This window comes from Copadichromis virginalis, linkage group LG7 (genome assembly GCF_057382275.1).
Source record: "Copadichromis virginalis isolate Kocher_CV1m ecotype Utaka linkage group LG7, C_Virginalis_male_GT1.1, whole genome shotgun sequence".
Lineage (NCBI taxonomy): Eukaryota > Metazoa > Chordata > Actinopteri > Cichliformes > Cichlidae > Copadichromis > Copadichromis virginalis.
The window spans coordinates 70,765,401-70,780,478 of record NC_140624.1 but is presented as its reverse complement, the minus strand read 5'-3'; the positions used below and the strand labels follow the sequence as shown (position 1 = coordinate 70,780,478).

Here is a 15,078-nt window from a genome sequence, read left to right as displayed (position 1 = left end):
CCGACACACACACACACACACACACACACACACACACACACACACACACACACACACAAACACACACATAAAATCTAAAAAGAACATCTAATAATGTTAATTTCCTTCTGGGCTCTGATTGGTCAAAGCAGACATACAAAAAAACCGGACTGTCAGATTTGTACTGTTTAATGATGACGTCAGTCATCCAATCCGGCAGGTGGCGCGCCTCGCAGTGGTTCGCCTACCTTAAATGAATCGTAGAAGAAGAAGCTGGAGGCGAAAACAATTTAAATTTTTGGGATTGTGTTTGATGAAAGGGTGACATGGCCTATACATATTCAGAAAATAATAGACAGATGCAAGAAAGTGTTGAATGTCATGAGGTGCTGAGTGGGAACTGACTGGGGGCTGATATGAAATCTTTAAAAGCTATATATACTGGGTTGATTAGGTCAGTATTGGATTATGGGTGTGTAGTATTTAATTCTGCTGCCAGAACAAGTCTTCGTAAGTTGGATAGTATCCAATATCAAGCGTTAAGACTTTGTTCAGGTGCATTCAAAACAACATCTGCAGCAGCACTCCAGGTAGAAATGGGGGAGATGCCATTACAAATAAGAAGAGAGCAACTGACACTGAATTACTGGGCAAATTTGCAAGGACATGGTCAAAATCATCCGACAAAAACTGTTTTCCACCCATGCTGGGAAAAAGAAAAGACGGAATTGAAGAGCTTTGGGTGGACAGTGGACAGCAGCTGACCTTAATCTGGACAAGATCAACATAAGTCAAACAGGGTGGCTGTGGCTACAATGTAGCTTGCCATCACCAGTGTGTGAATGTGTGTGTGAATGGGTGGATGACTGGATATGTAAAGCGCTTTGGGGTCCTTAGGGACTAGTAAAGCGCTATATAAATACAGGCCATTTACCATTTACCATTTACCAAACAGCACCGTTGCCTACAATACCACCATGGATGCTCCCTGATGCAGTAGCAGATTTCACATTGTTAAACAAAAAGAACAAGGAGAGGGGGTTTATCTTACATTCACATACAGCACAGGAATATATTAATCAGTATTGTAGTCAAAATCTACAGGAAGCGGTGCCTGAGGAAAGCGGGGAGGATCATCAAGGACTCCAGTCACCCCAGCCATAAACTGTTCAGACTGCTTCCATCAGGAAGGAGGTTCTGCAGCATCCGGTCCCGTACCAGCAGACTGAGAGACAGCTTCTTCCACCAGGCCATCAGACTGCTGAACACTTCATAGACACCTCAGCTTCACTACTGGAACTTTAACATTATGCACTCCATACTGTACAGTAATGCCACTGTTTTGCACATGTCTCACTCTGTATATTTTATTTTATATATTTTATTTATTGTTTACTCTATTTAATTTGTAAAATATGTGTACACACACACACACACACACACACACGTAGAAAAATATTTAGTATACACGTCCAGAAATGCATATACTATTATATATCGTACATATTTATTAGTTTCAGATGTAGCCATTCTTGTATTTTGCTTGTTTACATTATTGTATTTTGCACAACTCTGTTGCTTGTGAAGCTCGCACACAAGAATTTCACTCACATGTGCTGTACCAATGTACCTGCACATGTGATGTGACAATAAAAGTGATTTGATTTGATTTGATTTGAGATGCATCAAAGAATACAGCCAACCAAAGCGGGATAGCATTTATTGTTCCTGAATTTAATATGAAGGTAGGGAAAAGGATCAGTGACGATTTATCAGTGTGCACAGGAGAAATGGTTTCATTATTGTTAGCAGCCCAGTGGACTGAAGAAACAAAACCACTAAGTTCTGTGATAAGTTCAGACTCGAGCTCATCACTGGCCAGTTTGCAAGACTGTCACTCAGACTGCAGACTGACATTCTGATAGAGATCCAGCAAACATTGTTCAGACTTGTTATGATGGGGCTTATGGTCACATTCTTATGGTTACCAGCGCATCATGGAGTTAAAGGAAATGAAACGACAAATAGGACAGCAAAAGAAGCAACAAGGAGACCGATGGTAGGTGTGGATATTAGTGTTAGTGGGACGGAGCTCAAGAGTAGAATGGGATACAAAATGAAGGAAAGGTGGCAAAAGCAATGGGAGGAGGAGAGGAAAGGGCGATGGTTGTACAACATCCAAAGGAAGGTGGGGGAAACGAGAAGTACAGGACAAAACAGGAGAGAGGAGACGATTATATCTCGACTGAGATTCGGACACACTGGTTTAAGTAGCACATTATTTTAATAGGTAAACACTGTGCAGGGGAGTGTGACTGCATAGGGAACAGGAAACAATCGAACATGTTCTGTTGCATTGTCAGCAGTATGATGCTGAAAGGAGACAACTGATCAAAAAGCTGGATGATATGAAAGTGAAGTTGAACTTGATTTATTTCGCATGAGCTCTATAAGTGAAAGTTATCAGGCTGTATTTTGGTTTTTAAGGCAGACCCATTTGTTTCGGGGGGATTTGAATATTTTATTTTCTTTCTTTCTTCATTTCGGTCCTCACTCCACACCAGTTGGTGGCGGTAATGCACCATTTTGCTGTTTGCCAACTGCCAATAAACCCTACACAGAAGAAGAAGAAGCTGGAGCGGATTTGAAAGCGCAACGCGCGGCCGCAGCGGCACGAGGACAAGATGGCGGCGGCGTTGGAGCGTAGCTACATCGAGATCTGCGGGTTCGAGAGAGAGGCCGAGCGGAGGCCGCGCGAGCTCACCGCGAATCTGGGTAACACGTGCACTTCACCTGCGCGCCGCTGTCGGCGGCTAGCAGGGAGCTAACAGCCTGACGGCCCGTACCTGCCGGCGTTAGCGTGTTAGCTTCCTGCTAGCCGCGCGCGGCCTGGGGGTGTTTCTGTTGTTGTTTTTACTTCCGAACTCTCACCTGACCAGGTGAGCGCGTAAATCTTCCTCCGTCTCCGTTTAGTGTCAGCTAGCTCCGTTAGCTGCTCACCTGTTGCGCACCTGGTCACGCAGCTGTCACGGTGAACCTGCGCTGATCACGGGGCCTTGACCTGCAGTCTTTGTTGTCTGCGCCTCCGGAAGCAGCTGATTACTGATCTGAGAAACACTGTCACCTGCTGATCAGAGCTTCAGACACCTGCAGGTCAAGAACCTGTTCAAACCGGACTCACCTGTTCTCCCTCACCTGTCTTTCCGGTCTGCAGGTGTGAGCGTGCCACCTGGCAGCCTGAAGTTTCCTGACAGCGCGGGAGCGTTTCACTATGAGGAGAGCGGGAAGCTGCTGTCGGTCACCAGCAACAGGTTCATCCACTGGTGGGTACCAGCTGCTCTCCAGGTGCTCTGCAGGTGCTGTCAGCCGTTCTCTGCTAACACTCTCACTCATGCAGGTCCACGTCCGGGGACTCGGTGGTGCTGGTGGAGCAGTCTCTGGACACCAACTTGCTGAACAATGCCGTCAGGCTCCGCTTCACCCACTGTGCCGTCCTGCCCGGAGGAGTCGCCATCCAGGAGACGCTCAGCAACGTCGTCATCCTCATCTCCACCAATCACAGCGTCCACAGGCTGCTGCTGCCCCACCCCACGCGCATGTACCGCAGCGTGAGTAGCTGACGGTGACCCTCAGCCTGCACGCTGTCCTGTGGTGGGTGGAGAAGCCGCACCACCAGCTGCAGGACAGTGTGCGGTTGTTGATTACTGATTACCGTTATCAATTGATTAATGAAAGTGTCACTATGGACACGACGGATGAGTCAGACTTTAAGGTCTGATACCAAACTACCAACAGCCCTGTGAGATTACCATGGTTACCATAGAAACAGTTATCTGTTACTGACCTCGAACACTCCTCTGTGCACGTGTAGGAGCTGGTCACAGAGTTGCACATGCAGTCCATCTTCACTGATGTGGGGAAGCTGAGCCTGCAGGACCCCGCCCACAGCGCCCTTATCCCCAGCTCAGTGGGAACCACGGCGAGTCCCGGCACTGCCTTCGCCTGGCTCAGTTACCACGGAGATGCACACTTCGCTCTGGCTTCTCCTGCTGGAGGCATCACAGTGGTCACCCTGCCGTCGCCCGATTCTCAGGGTGAGGAGGAGTTTCTATGTTTAATGTGGGCGTGGCCCGTTGGGCGGTTTTTAAGACGTGTGCTCACCGTTTCCAGGCAACATGTCAGTGCTGGAGTTGAAGAGGAGCTCTGTGATGCAGCGGCTGTCTGGGTGGATGCCCACGGCGATCCGCGGCGAGCACAGCCCGGCCGACCTCGTGCTCAGCCTCGCCGTGCGGGAGCTGGAAGAAGACTCCTTCATCTTTGCGCTGTGTCAGGACCACCGCCTGCGCATGTGGTCGCTCAGGGTGATGACATCGCACACATGCACCCAAACACATTGTTGACGTTTAACGTTTGAGTTGCCGCGTGCTGACGTGACTTCCGCCCCCTCAGGAGCATGGCTGCCTGCTGGAGGCGGACATGTTGGAGTACATGCCGGCGTGTAAGGGTGTGAAGCGCCTGCCGGGCCACGGTCACCGCCTGCGCCTGGCGTTCTCCTCCACCACAGGCTTGTGCGTCTGCGTCTACCTCGCTGTCCCTCAGCGGGGGCAGTTCACCGTGCTGCAGCTGGTCGCCACAGACAACAACCGCTACAGCCTCGAGCACATCTCCACGCTGTTCAGCACACAGGTGAACGCACGGGCGGAGCCAGGGGGCTGGCCTCGTTTTTCTGTTTGTGGTTACTTCCTGTATTCTGAACCGCTCTCTGTGAGCAGGAGACGCTTGTAGACTTCACGCTGACCTCCTCGGACATCTGGGCTCTGTGGTTGGACGAATCCAACGCCACCGTGGTCAAATACATCAGCTTCGAGCAGTGAGTTGAAATGCCAGCGTCCTCCTGATATGTTCTCCACGTGTTTCCGCCGTCTGTCTCCGCACATGTTCCTCACCTGTCGGCGTGTTTCACAGCAACACGGCGGCTCAGTGGAACCAGGTGTTTGTTCAGCCTCCACCCGAAGAAGAAATCCACATCGGAGTGGACCTGGACCCCCGGGTGAGACCAGTTCAGACCAGTAACCAGTGTTTTAATGAACGGGTAGTGCTGACCATGTGATCTGACCCCTGACAGGAGACGTATCTCGAGGTTCTCTTCTCTCCTCTTCGCTTCACAGCCTCGGCCATCGTGAAAGCCCTGCAGGTGAGAACCTAGCTGTGTGTCTGATTCACTCTGATTGGTTCGCTGATTGATAACTGATTGGATGGTCTTTGTGTGGGTTGCTCAGATCTTTCGGCGAGGCTCGGAGAGGATCTGGGACCTGTCCTGGGAGGCTCTGAGGAAGGAGGTGACGCTGGCTGTTGAGAGCGAGGTAACGCAGAGCGATCTGAACCAGAACAGGAACTTTTCAGACTGTTTTTTTAACAAGCTTCGTCTCTTTCCCTCCTGCAGCTGCAGAGCAGCATCACAGAGTTCGAGTTTTCTCAGGAGGAGTACCGACAGCTGCAGGTGGAGTTCTGGTCCCGGTTCTACTCCTGCTGTCTGCAGTACCAGGAGGTCCAGGCATCTCCTCTGGGTCTGACCGTGAGCCAGCACACCGGGATGGTCTGTCTGCTCCGGAAGGTGAGTGGACCGCCTGCAGGCGTTGCTGCGTGCCTGTGGTTGTTGGCAAAGAGGTGACGCCCGTTTTCGTCCCGCTGTGTTTCAGGGCTTCCTGTCATACCTGCTGCCGTGCTTCGCCGTGGATCACCTGTACCTTTCCCACGACCAGTACCTGCTCTCAGAGGAGGAGACGCCAGTCGCAGAAGGTAAAGAGACAGCCAGTGTGTTGGTTTGACGGTTGCTGCACATCCTGATCTCACCTGTGCTCACCTGTGCTGTCAGACCCGGAGGCGGGGCGGGATGTCCTGCAGCTGGTTCAGTGCCTGCGGCTCATCAGCGACACCGTTTCTGCAGAGATGGCGTACGAGATGGAGAAAGCTCTGGAGTACCTGCAGGCGCCCGAGAGAGCGGCCGAGCTCGTCCTGGAGAACCTGCTGTGCAACGACAGGTGGGTCACATGACCCCCGACGTACTTGTTTTAAATTTAGGTTGTACGTTAAAGAAAAGCATCCTGATGGTTAATGAGCAGGAGCTCAGGTGTGCTCACAGGTACAGAGAGCGTAGAGACACTTTGAGGAGATAATCACTGAACATCCTCAGGAAATAAAAGAACTGGATCCTTCAGTGAGCGCCGCACTTCCTGTCGGTCCTTCGGTGATGATCGGGGGGGGGGAGGAGCTAAGTTTCCTTTGAAGTCATAACCACAGGCAGCAGTGTAACTTTGTTTTCACGCGTCAGACTTTCAGAGGGTCGCAGGCTGAATTTACCGGGGTCGCTGCTGGTGATTTAAACACGTGGCGTCTGTCCTCCACAGTGATAACGTGATCGTGGATGTCCAGAACAAACTTCAGGATGTCAGAAACCCGATGGCCGCCATGATGGTCCTGTTGAGAGAGATGGACCTGGAGACGGACTCCGAGGTCGGCGGGGACGGACTCGTGGCGCCCGGTAATACCCTCTCGGTGAATGAAAGTGCGACCCCGCTGTCAGTCGCTTCAGTGTGCCCTGCGCCTTGTCTTGCAGGTCAGAGCCTGAATTTAAGGATCGGCCTGTCTCAGCTGTACAGCGGCAGCACGGCGGTCTCTGTCGTCTCCCAGGCCGTGTGTCACATGGCCATGACCAGAGCGCTGTTCTGCAGAGACCTGCTCATCCTGCAGAAGCTCTACCTGCGCTTTGGAGACAATGTACGTACACACACACACACCGTCACCTGCTTGGTGATGATGGGAAGGGAGAACTCCCTTTTGACAGGAAGAGGTCTCGGCTTGTCTGTATGAGACGGTCAAGCCTGAATCAGGGGTACAAGGGGGATTTGAAGGGCTTCTGATTGGCATGTGGTAATTTTGAGAGGTTACCTGGGGGCCGAGGACCTCTTTCATGTGACAGCGCACTGCTAGAAGCTTCTTGTATCCAAGCAAACGCTGTCCGGAGACATCCGAGAGCTTCTCACCATCACCTGATCGTCTTTCTCCTCGGTGTGTTTATGAGCCACACGTGTGCAGCTCAACAGGTGTGTTTGTGTCCAGGTGTTTCTGGGTGGGGGGGCTCAGCTGCTGCAGCTACAGCAGGACCTGATTCCTCGGACCTCCCAGCTCCTGTCCTCCTATCATCTCCTCAAACATGTCAGTCAGAGCCTCGCCTCCTCCGTGCCCATCAGCACCATGTGAGCACTAATACACGCAGCACACACAGCTCTCAGGTCCGTAGCAACCACACTGAGCACTTCCTGTTCTGATGTTTCAGAGACGCCAACCTGCAGCACCTCACCGTGTTGGAGCTGTCGGACACGCCCACCATGACCTCTGGACGATCAGGTCTGCTCTGTTTGCGTGTTTAGCTTTGATTTGTGATGTGACGTCAGGGACGACGGTCCTGGTCCGTGTGGTTTTTAAAGCGTGTGCGTTTCCTGTCCCGCCCCCGCAGCTCTGAACCCTCAGACCGTTGTGGAGCTCTTCTACCAGACGGCGGCTCGCCGACTCATCGTGTCTCAGCTGTTCTCGAACCAGCAGGGCGGAGCTCTGCTCGTCTGGACTGACGTGATCTCTAGTGTGGTGCAGCTGCTCGCTCAGCTGCTGTATCCTTCATCGTGCCCTGATTGGGCTCCGCCTCTTCACGTTAAGTGAAACTCGCCAGTGGTCTGTGGTGTTTAACTTCCTGTTGTTCCCTAACTGGTCTCTCTCCCAGATGGCCCAGTAACCCTGGCTTCCAGTTCCCAGAGTGTCTGCTTGCCAGCTGTCAGTACACTCAGCTGCAGGTGAGGATTCCTCCTGCTCCTCCTCCTCAGGTTCAGAAGCTCCTCTTGGAAAGGAGGTGTTTGTAACAGGGATCGTACGGGTGCTTGAAATCCTTGAAAATGGCTGATTTTTGGGTTTGGTACTTAAAATGGTTTCATTCACACAAATAACAATTAGACTGAAAAGAGTTCTCATCACTGTAATTCCAGTTTTGTTTTTTTTCCCGGCGTTGTGGGAGTTTCTCTAACAAGCCGATTTGTTCACATTTGCACACCTGAAAGTTTGCGATGTGTTGAGTTCATGCACTACATGCATGTAAGGCAACCTTTTAACAAAAGGGGAACAAAGGTGTCGAAATCAGCCGAGGATGATTTGCTTGTTACGTCACTGAGGTCAAACATGTGCTGGAAAAGCTTGACCTTGTAAGTGCTTGAAAGTCCTTGAATTTGACCCTGGAAAGACACGTGAACCCTGTTAAATCCAATAACCTGCTGCCGTGTGATTGGCTCATTCGATATTGTACAAGAAGCAGTTGAACAGGTGTGCCTAATCATGTGGCAGAGTGGCTTTAACAACAGTCCAGATGTGCACAGCTGTAACCGATGAACAAGTCCACGTGTTGTCCCCCTGCAGGAGTACGTGCGTCTGATTGGTCCGTGGTGCCAGGTGAACATTGCCTCTTGTCGTTTCATGCTGGCTCAGTGTTACCTCGCCAACGGTGAAGGCCAGAAGGTGGGTCACCATGGCAACCTCATGTCCTACAGGCAGAGTTGCTCGCCATAACCTCACTTCCTGTGTGTTCTTTTGTTTTGCTCCTTTTGTCAGGCTCTGCGGTGCTTCCAGGAGGCAGCAACGGAGGTGGAAAAGGAGGAGTTTCTGATGAGGTTAACTGGTAGCGAGGATGAAGACGCCGCAGTCGCCCCTGCTACACCCCGACTGCAGTACTACAACAAGGTAGAAGGCGGAGATTCTGAGGTTCCACCTGACGCTGATGGTCAGAGCCGGCGAGGACAGGAAGCAGCAGCATGGCGTGTTTTAACGACTGTGCATTTTCCCCTCAGGTGCTGCGTCTGCTGGAGGACGTCGGTCTGCCCGAGCTCGTCATCCAGCTCGCCACTCTGGCCATAACGGAGGCCATCGGCGATGTCAGCAGTCAGGTGAGACGTGGCGGTCTGACGGCAGCATGCCGGCACGCTGTCGGTGCGTAAACTGATCTGATGTCTGTGTTCAGGCGGCGCTGTGGACGCGGATATTCAAACATCACCTGGACCTCGGACACAACAGCGAGGCATACGACGCTCTGACACAGAACCCCGACGGCAGCATGTACGCACGCACGCACACACACACACACACACACACACACAGGTGGAGGTAAACGCTCTATGTTGGCAGTCAATGCTAAAGGTCAAAGGTCGCGTGTCTGAGCAGGTGTCTCCCTGTATCTTAGGCAGTTGGACTGCCTCCGTCAGCTGGTGGTGGTGCTGTGTGAACGCTCGCAGCTGCAGGATTTGGTCAACTTCCCCTACGTCAACCTGCACGACGAGGTAACGTGACCTCTGACCTTTTGACCCTGAAGTTTTAGTTTTACAGTTGTTTACGTGAAGCTAAAACAGAAACCAGATGGAGCGGCTGGGTTAGGTCGAGGACGAGTGGTGGAGTTGTCTCTTATGAGTGGAGGTGGGAGTTGGTGTAAAGGTGAAACTACGTATTCACCCTTGCCTGAGACCATGAAACGAGCTTCCTCTGAAGGACGTCCTCCTGGCTGAGGAGACAAGAGGAGATCCGAGGGTGGATGCGGAGGAGGTGAATGCATGGATCCAGAAAAGGAATATGTGGATCAAAGGATGATGGTTTTACTTTCAAATAAGGACGCAACTGAGCTGCAACACATCCAGGCTTAATTAATTATTGTAAAAGTTCACCACTGCCCACCTCAGCGGCTTCTTCACTTGGGCCTCCACCCACTCTGCTTCTTCTCAGTCTGCAGCTTTACCTCCTCCGGCCTGAAACAGCTGCTCTGCGCATGTTGATGACTCCATCAACATGCGCCATAGCGGTTTAGTCAAAATCTCTACCGTTGTCCAAATTTATATTGTTATGTTGCTCTGCGCAGCTGGTTTCTCCACCCGCGCTGCGAGCTGTACTGGCGAGTCAGAGTGAGGCTTTGGTGGCCCTCACAAACGAAATGCATCCATGTGTGATTGTGACGTCTGAGCATGTGCTCGTCACCTCGGGGCTGAATCCTTCGAAGGATCCGGCCCACCTGGTCTGCGTAGCCGCAAAGACCGGAAGTGCGAGGCCGTTAAATTGGACGGTCTAGCCTGCGATGGGTGGCTTCTGTTGCCTAGCAACTGTGACATAAGCAGCTACAGCTGTGGTGGATGGCATGTTGGAGAGAAATAGAGAAAATCTTTATTTGACATCATTTGTTTGACTTTTTCTTTCACCTCAGTGTGATGCATCTGGGAGAACGTCACAGCCGTACAGGAGTCCTCTTGGCCAACAGTCATAAGTTTAGTTCGTAAAACCGTTTGCTAGTGTAGCCCAACACTAGTCTCATTCATTCTGATGGTACAAATCAGGGGTGGGCGGTGTAAACGGTACAAACAATATGAATTTGGCCAACGGTAGAGATCTTGACTATACCGCTATAGTGCATGTTGATGATGTCATCGAGCTGCGCCTGTTTTGGTCGAAAGCATTGCAGCGGCTGCAAACAACATCATCTGTAAATTATGCCAGGCGACAGCCACAGCAAAGAGACTAAGTACTTTTGGAATATGAGGAGAGCCACAAACTGCGCTTCCTTCACTTCTGTGCCATCGATTCATTAATGCTGAATTCTCTCGCAGCTGCTCTGTTCCCTATATAGCAGCTAGCCCAACTTCAGTAACCCTACAAACGTCACTGCTGTTTAGTTTTCTGTCTTCATTTATGTTGGAAGTGATAGCAGAGCTGCACGTTTGGATTCTTTCAGAAATCTCTCAGTCAGAACATGCTATATCATGTTTAGGTGGAAGCTAGCGAGCTAACTTCCTGCTAACTTCTAACTCCGTTGAATTTAATAAATCCTGTTTTCATGGATGCCTGGATGTTAAACTTAATTGTTACACCTGGTAAAGCAGCAACGCTGATCATTGTATTGCAGATGAAAGAATTTAGACAGTTTTTAACTCTCAGTGATGCTGCAGTGTTCGTGTGACTTTGGGACCTGAGTGCTGACCTTTGACCTCTGCTCTCAGGTTGTCAGCATCATTGAGTCTCGGGCCCGGGGACTCGACCTGCTCACCCACAACTACTATGAGCTGCTGTACGCCTTTCACATCGCTCGCCACAACTACCGCAAAGGTCAGTCTCCCCCACCCACACACACACACACACACACACACACACACGTCTGTCTCGTTTATCCATGTGTTGTGTGTGTGTGTGCGCTCAGCTGGGACGGTGATGTTCGAGTTTGGGATGCGTCTCGGTCGGGAAGTTCGAACCCGCCTCGGCCTTCAGAAGCAGGTGAACTGTTACTTGGCTGCTCTCAACTGTCTACGCCTCATCAGGCCGGAGTACGCCTGGATCGTCCAGCCGGTCTCCGGGGCAACGGTACACACACACACCGACTGAATCTGTGTGACCTGTCCAACAGTGTTGTGATTTTGTTTTTTGTGGGGGTTTTTCCTGCAGTACGAGCGTCCAGGTGCGTCTCCGAAGAGAAACTCTGACGGAGAGTTTCCTGCTGAGCCAGGTGAGTTAAATCAAACACACCAGGGCCTTTAGACTTGAAGTCCCACCATTTTCAGAGTGGATAAGGCTTCTGTCCAGGCAGGTGACGCCCCCTGGTGGCGAGCTGCTGTAACCCTTGCTCTGCTTCCTGTTCAGTCAAGCGACAGGTGGATATCCTGGAGGTCAGAGACCTGGAGAAGGAGTACATCCTGTCTCGCAGCCGGCTCACCCTCGCCCAGCACCACCCGCCCTCCGCTGCTATCGCAGGTACGCTAATGCGCGCACACATGTGTATTTATATCCTTGTGGGGACATCTCATTGACATAATGCTTTCCCTAGCTCCTGACACTGACCCTTACCCTAAACCTATCCATAGCCTAATTGTGACCCTGACACTAAAACCACATTCTGAGTCTCAAAAAGGCTTCAAACTCGTGAGGACCCACGAGGGCTGTTTGTCCCCACAAGTATAGTAAACTACCAACTTTTGGTCCCCATGAAGATGTTAATATCCGTATATACACATATACACACACACACAGGCGGAGCTTTACAGTAAACAGGTGACCATGTAACTGTGTGTAGGCGGAGCCTCGGCGGCAGAGCTGCTGGTCTTGCTGGTTCAGACGGGACTCTTTGACTCTGCGCTGGTTCTAAGTCGCACCTTCAACCTGAGCCTGACACCCGTCTTTGAGGGCCTCGCCTTCAAGTAGGTCCACCACCGCACGCCTCAGCGGCGCTCTCCGTTTACGGCTTTGTCTTTTTCACCTATTTGTTTACCTCGCACTGTTTTCAGGTGCATCAAGCTGCAGCTTGGAGGGGAGGAGTCTCAGAACGAAGCCTGGAGCTGGTTGGCTGTTAATCAGCTGTCAGTTGTCAACACCAAAGAGTCCAGGTGTGCTTCCAACAATCACTTACTGATTGACACTTCTTTGTTTATCTGCAGGAAACAGACGCCCGTGGACCTCCATATAACTAACAACAACCTCCTTCTGTTCGCAGCACCGCAGACGAGGCGTGGCGTCTCCTCGCCTCCTACCTGGACAAGTATCCTTCCACCAATGGGCAGCATCACCGCTACGTCATCCACAAGCTGCTGTCACATGGTGTCCCTCTACCCGATTGGCTGGTCAAAGGCTACAAGGTGAGAGCTCGGCTGGTGAAGAGGAGTGGGCGGGGTTACAGGTAGTAGGGCTGCACGATTTTGCATAAAATGAGAATCACGATTTTTTGGCTTAGAATTGAGATCACGATTCTCTCACGATTCTCTTTTCCAGTATAAATATTTATTGCACTTATTAACTGCACATCAACTTCGTAACAGTTGAGCCTGAACATAAAAACAATAAATAAACATAAAAACAACAAAATGTTGTACTGCTTGAAATTCCGTCTCCACCGTTGCTCGACGCTGCGTGTACAGAGCAGGTAGTGCAACAATAGAAAAATAGTTGCGGGACGGCACTGTGTAGCGTTTGTCTAGGGTGTTGATCGTTTTCCTAAATCCCTCGTTTTGCAGTGTTGATGGAGCCATATCTGTGGTCAGGTGATAAGTGATAGCCTCCGTAATGTCTTTGTGCCTGCGGGAGGTCGACGGGTATAGGGAAGCGCTGTATAAGGTTCCCGTTATTGATGTTTGGGTGGTTGACCGGGACGGATTTTCTCCTGTCACTTTCTCGTCATCCCTGACGTGCTCGCCGTTGTTTTTTCCTGCTAATTTTAGCATCACACGGCACAGCTTCTGTATCACGTGGTATAAGGCTCCGCCCTTGTCATTTGTTGAGCAGGAAGAGTGAGCGCTTGTTTTCATGCAGAGTACGTCCCGGATCAAAATGCGCTACAATTGTCTTTTTTTCTTTTTTTTAAAAATCGTTGTCATTTGGAAATGAGATCGCACATAAGTATGAATCGAGATCGCGATTTTCTAACGATTAATCGTGCAGCCCTACCAGGTAGGGTTTGTTTTTTCCCACCATGCCACTCTGTTTCAGCGCGTGGACGCTCCGTCTCTGCTGCGCCTCCTCCTGAATTTTGACCTGCTGGAGGCAGCGGCAGAGCTCGTGTTGGAGTATGTGGACGCCGTCCTGGGGCGTGGTCACCAGTACTTTGGAATTGAGGTAAAAGTCACGCCGACATGCGTATCTGTGACGTGTCGGTGCTGTTTTAACGCCTTTCCTTTTTACTCGCCTTTTTCAGCGGCCGCTCTCTGCCACGTCTCCCCCGGCATGGCTGCCGTACACGTCCATCGACCAGCTCCTGCAGGCGCTGAACGAGACGCAGACCCAAGGCGCCGTGAGTCACTTCCTGTTTCCTGTCAGTGCACTTGAGTGAATTGAGACGCGCACATGTGACCTGACGCTCTGCACTTACTGTTTTGTTTTTCCAGCTTTATAACAAAGTCCGAGACAAATTAGACGAGTACCATCGCACCGTGGAGCTGATGAGCAGGCGGAGACTCGCCACGCAGGGCCGGCACTCGGAGTGAGGCGGCCGTGTAAATATTTTATAATCTGTCATCAGTTTTGTACTGTAGTGTTTTTCAGATGTAAATGTGATGAAATAAAGTGTTTTCTAAGTTTGAGTCGGTCTCACACATCAATCATGTGACCTTTAGACCAATGGGGTCGATCAATATTCATCATATTGATCACCTGTTGCCAACAGTCCTGTGGAGGGCTAAAGGTGTAGATCTGCAGTGCAAAGCGTGAGCAGCGAGATGTACTCGAGTATTTGATACTGGGGTCATGTTTAGGGTGTAGGGTCAGATGTGTGGGGTGGATGAGTAACACACCTGTAGGTTACAGGAAAATAAAAGCAGGTGAATGACAGATTAGCGCAGTAACATAAACATCTGGATTCCACCGACTCTGTACAGCTTCCTGTCCCACAGCCAGTGAATGGATGTGATTGGTTGAACAGGTATTGTCAGCACACGTTTTCAGCATTCTCTCCTAAACCTGCTGCGCTGAGGTCATACAGGAAAACACCTGTGTGCTCAGGTGCAGTGATGCTGACGAAGGCCAGGTTTCATAGTTCTTCCTGTGTAAGAACCAGGATGGGACTGAAGGGCAGGGTTTCATTAAAGTACTACACCGTTCTCACAAGATAAAAAGTAAGTGGACAGACTGTCTAAATGTAAGAGTTGCTTTTAACACTGCAGATCCCACAGACAGCAAAAAGTAAAGCTGCTGAGCAAAAGCTGAAAGTCTGCACTTCAGTCACATGTGGTGCCTTCATCAGTCATCGCCAAACTGCAGATCTTCTCTCACTGCTGCACCAGAAACCCGAGTTCAGACTAGTGATGCGCGAATCATGAACGAGTCGTTCAATACTCATGATTCACAAGCCCAACTGACTCACTGACTCATCCCTGTTGCTGTTAGCAGCAATGTATTAGCTTATAATTAAAATTGTGGAGAAAAACACAACATCCAGTATCGTAACAAAAAGATTTCTGCTCTGAACTGGAAGAAAAAACCCTGAGTAGAAGCTCACATCAAGACAATAGCTCCTCGGTTCACAGTAGCATCGCTCTGCTAACATGCTAA

General features: G+C 50.6%; 1 protein-coding gene across 1 annotated transcript; it reads left to right on the top strand.

Annotated features, from left to right (window-relative positions):
• Nucleotides 1-2,587: 2,587 nt before the first annotated feature.
• nup160 (nucleoporin 160) lies at nucleotides 2,588-14,111 on the top strand. The gene is made up of 34 exons (XM_085465067.1): nucleotides 2,588-2,754; nucleotides 3,194-3,302; nucleotides 3,377-3,587; nucleotides 3,851-4,073; nucleotides 4,150-4,340; nucleotides 4,429-4,665; nucleotides 4,752-4,849; nucleotides 4,945-5,029; nucleotides 5,105-5,173; nucleotides 5,259-5,342; nucleotides 5,423-5,593; nucleotides 5,679-5,778; nucleotides 5,855-6,020; nucleotides 6,387-6,520; nucleotides 6,596-6,756; nucleotides 7,099-7,235; nucleotides 7,316-7,386; nucleotides 7,496-7,646; nucleotides 7,757-7,826; nucleotides 8,440-8,538; nucleotides 8,632-8,760; nucleotides 8,868-8,963; nucleotides 9,038-9,132; nucleotides 9,257-9,353; nucleotides 11,052-11,157; nucleotides 11,249-11,409; nucleotides 11,491-11,551; nucleotides 11,686-11,796; nucleotides 12,116-12,239; nucleotides 12,327-12,425; nucleotides 12,533-12,674; nucleotides 13,522-13,647; nucleotides 13,727-13,822; nucleotides 13,917-14,111. The coding sequence occupies exons 1-34, from the start codon at nucleotides 2,664-2,666 to the stop codon at nucleotides 14,013-14,015; spliced, it is 4,200 nt and encodes a 1,399-aa protein (XP_085321193.1). The 5' UTR covers nucleotides 2,588-2,663; the 3' UTR covers nucleotides 14,016-14,111.
• Nucleotides 14,112-15,078: the final 967 nt, after the last annotated feature.

Excerpts from the sequence above, each read along its gene's own strand:
- nup160 (XM_085465067.1), top strand. The coding sequence starts at position 2,664 with ATGGCGGCGGCGTTGGAGCGTAGCTACATCGAGATCTGCGGGTTCGAG. Across the intron at positions 4,666-4,751 it reads CCACGCTGTTCAGCACACAG|GAGACGCTTGTAGACTTCAC; the intron begins GTGAACGCACGG and ends CTCTGTGAGCAG. Across the intron at positions 13,648-13,726 it reads ACCAGTACTTTGGAATTGAG|CGGCCGCTCTCTGCCACGTC; the intron begins GTAAAAGTCACG and ends CGCCTTTTTCAG.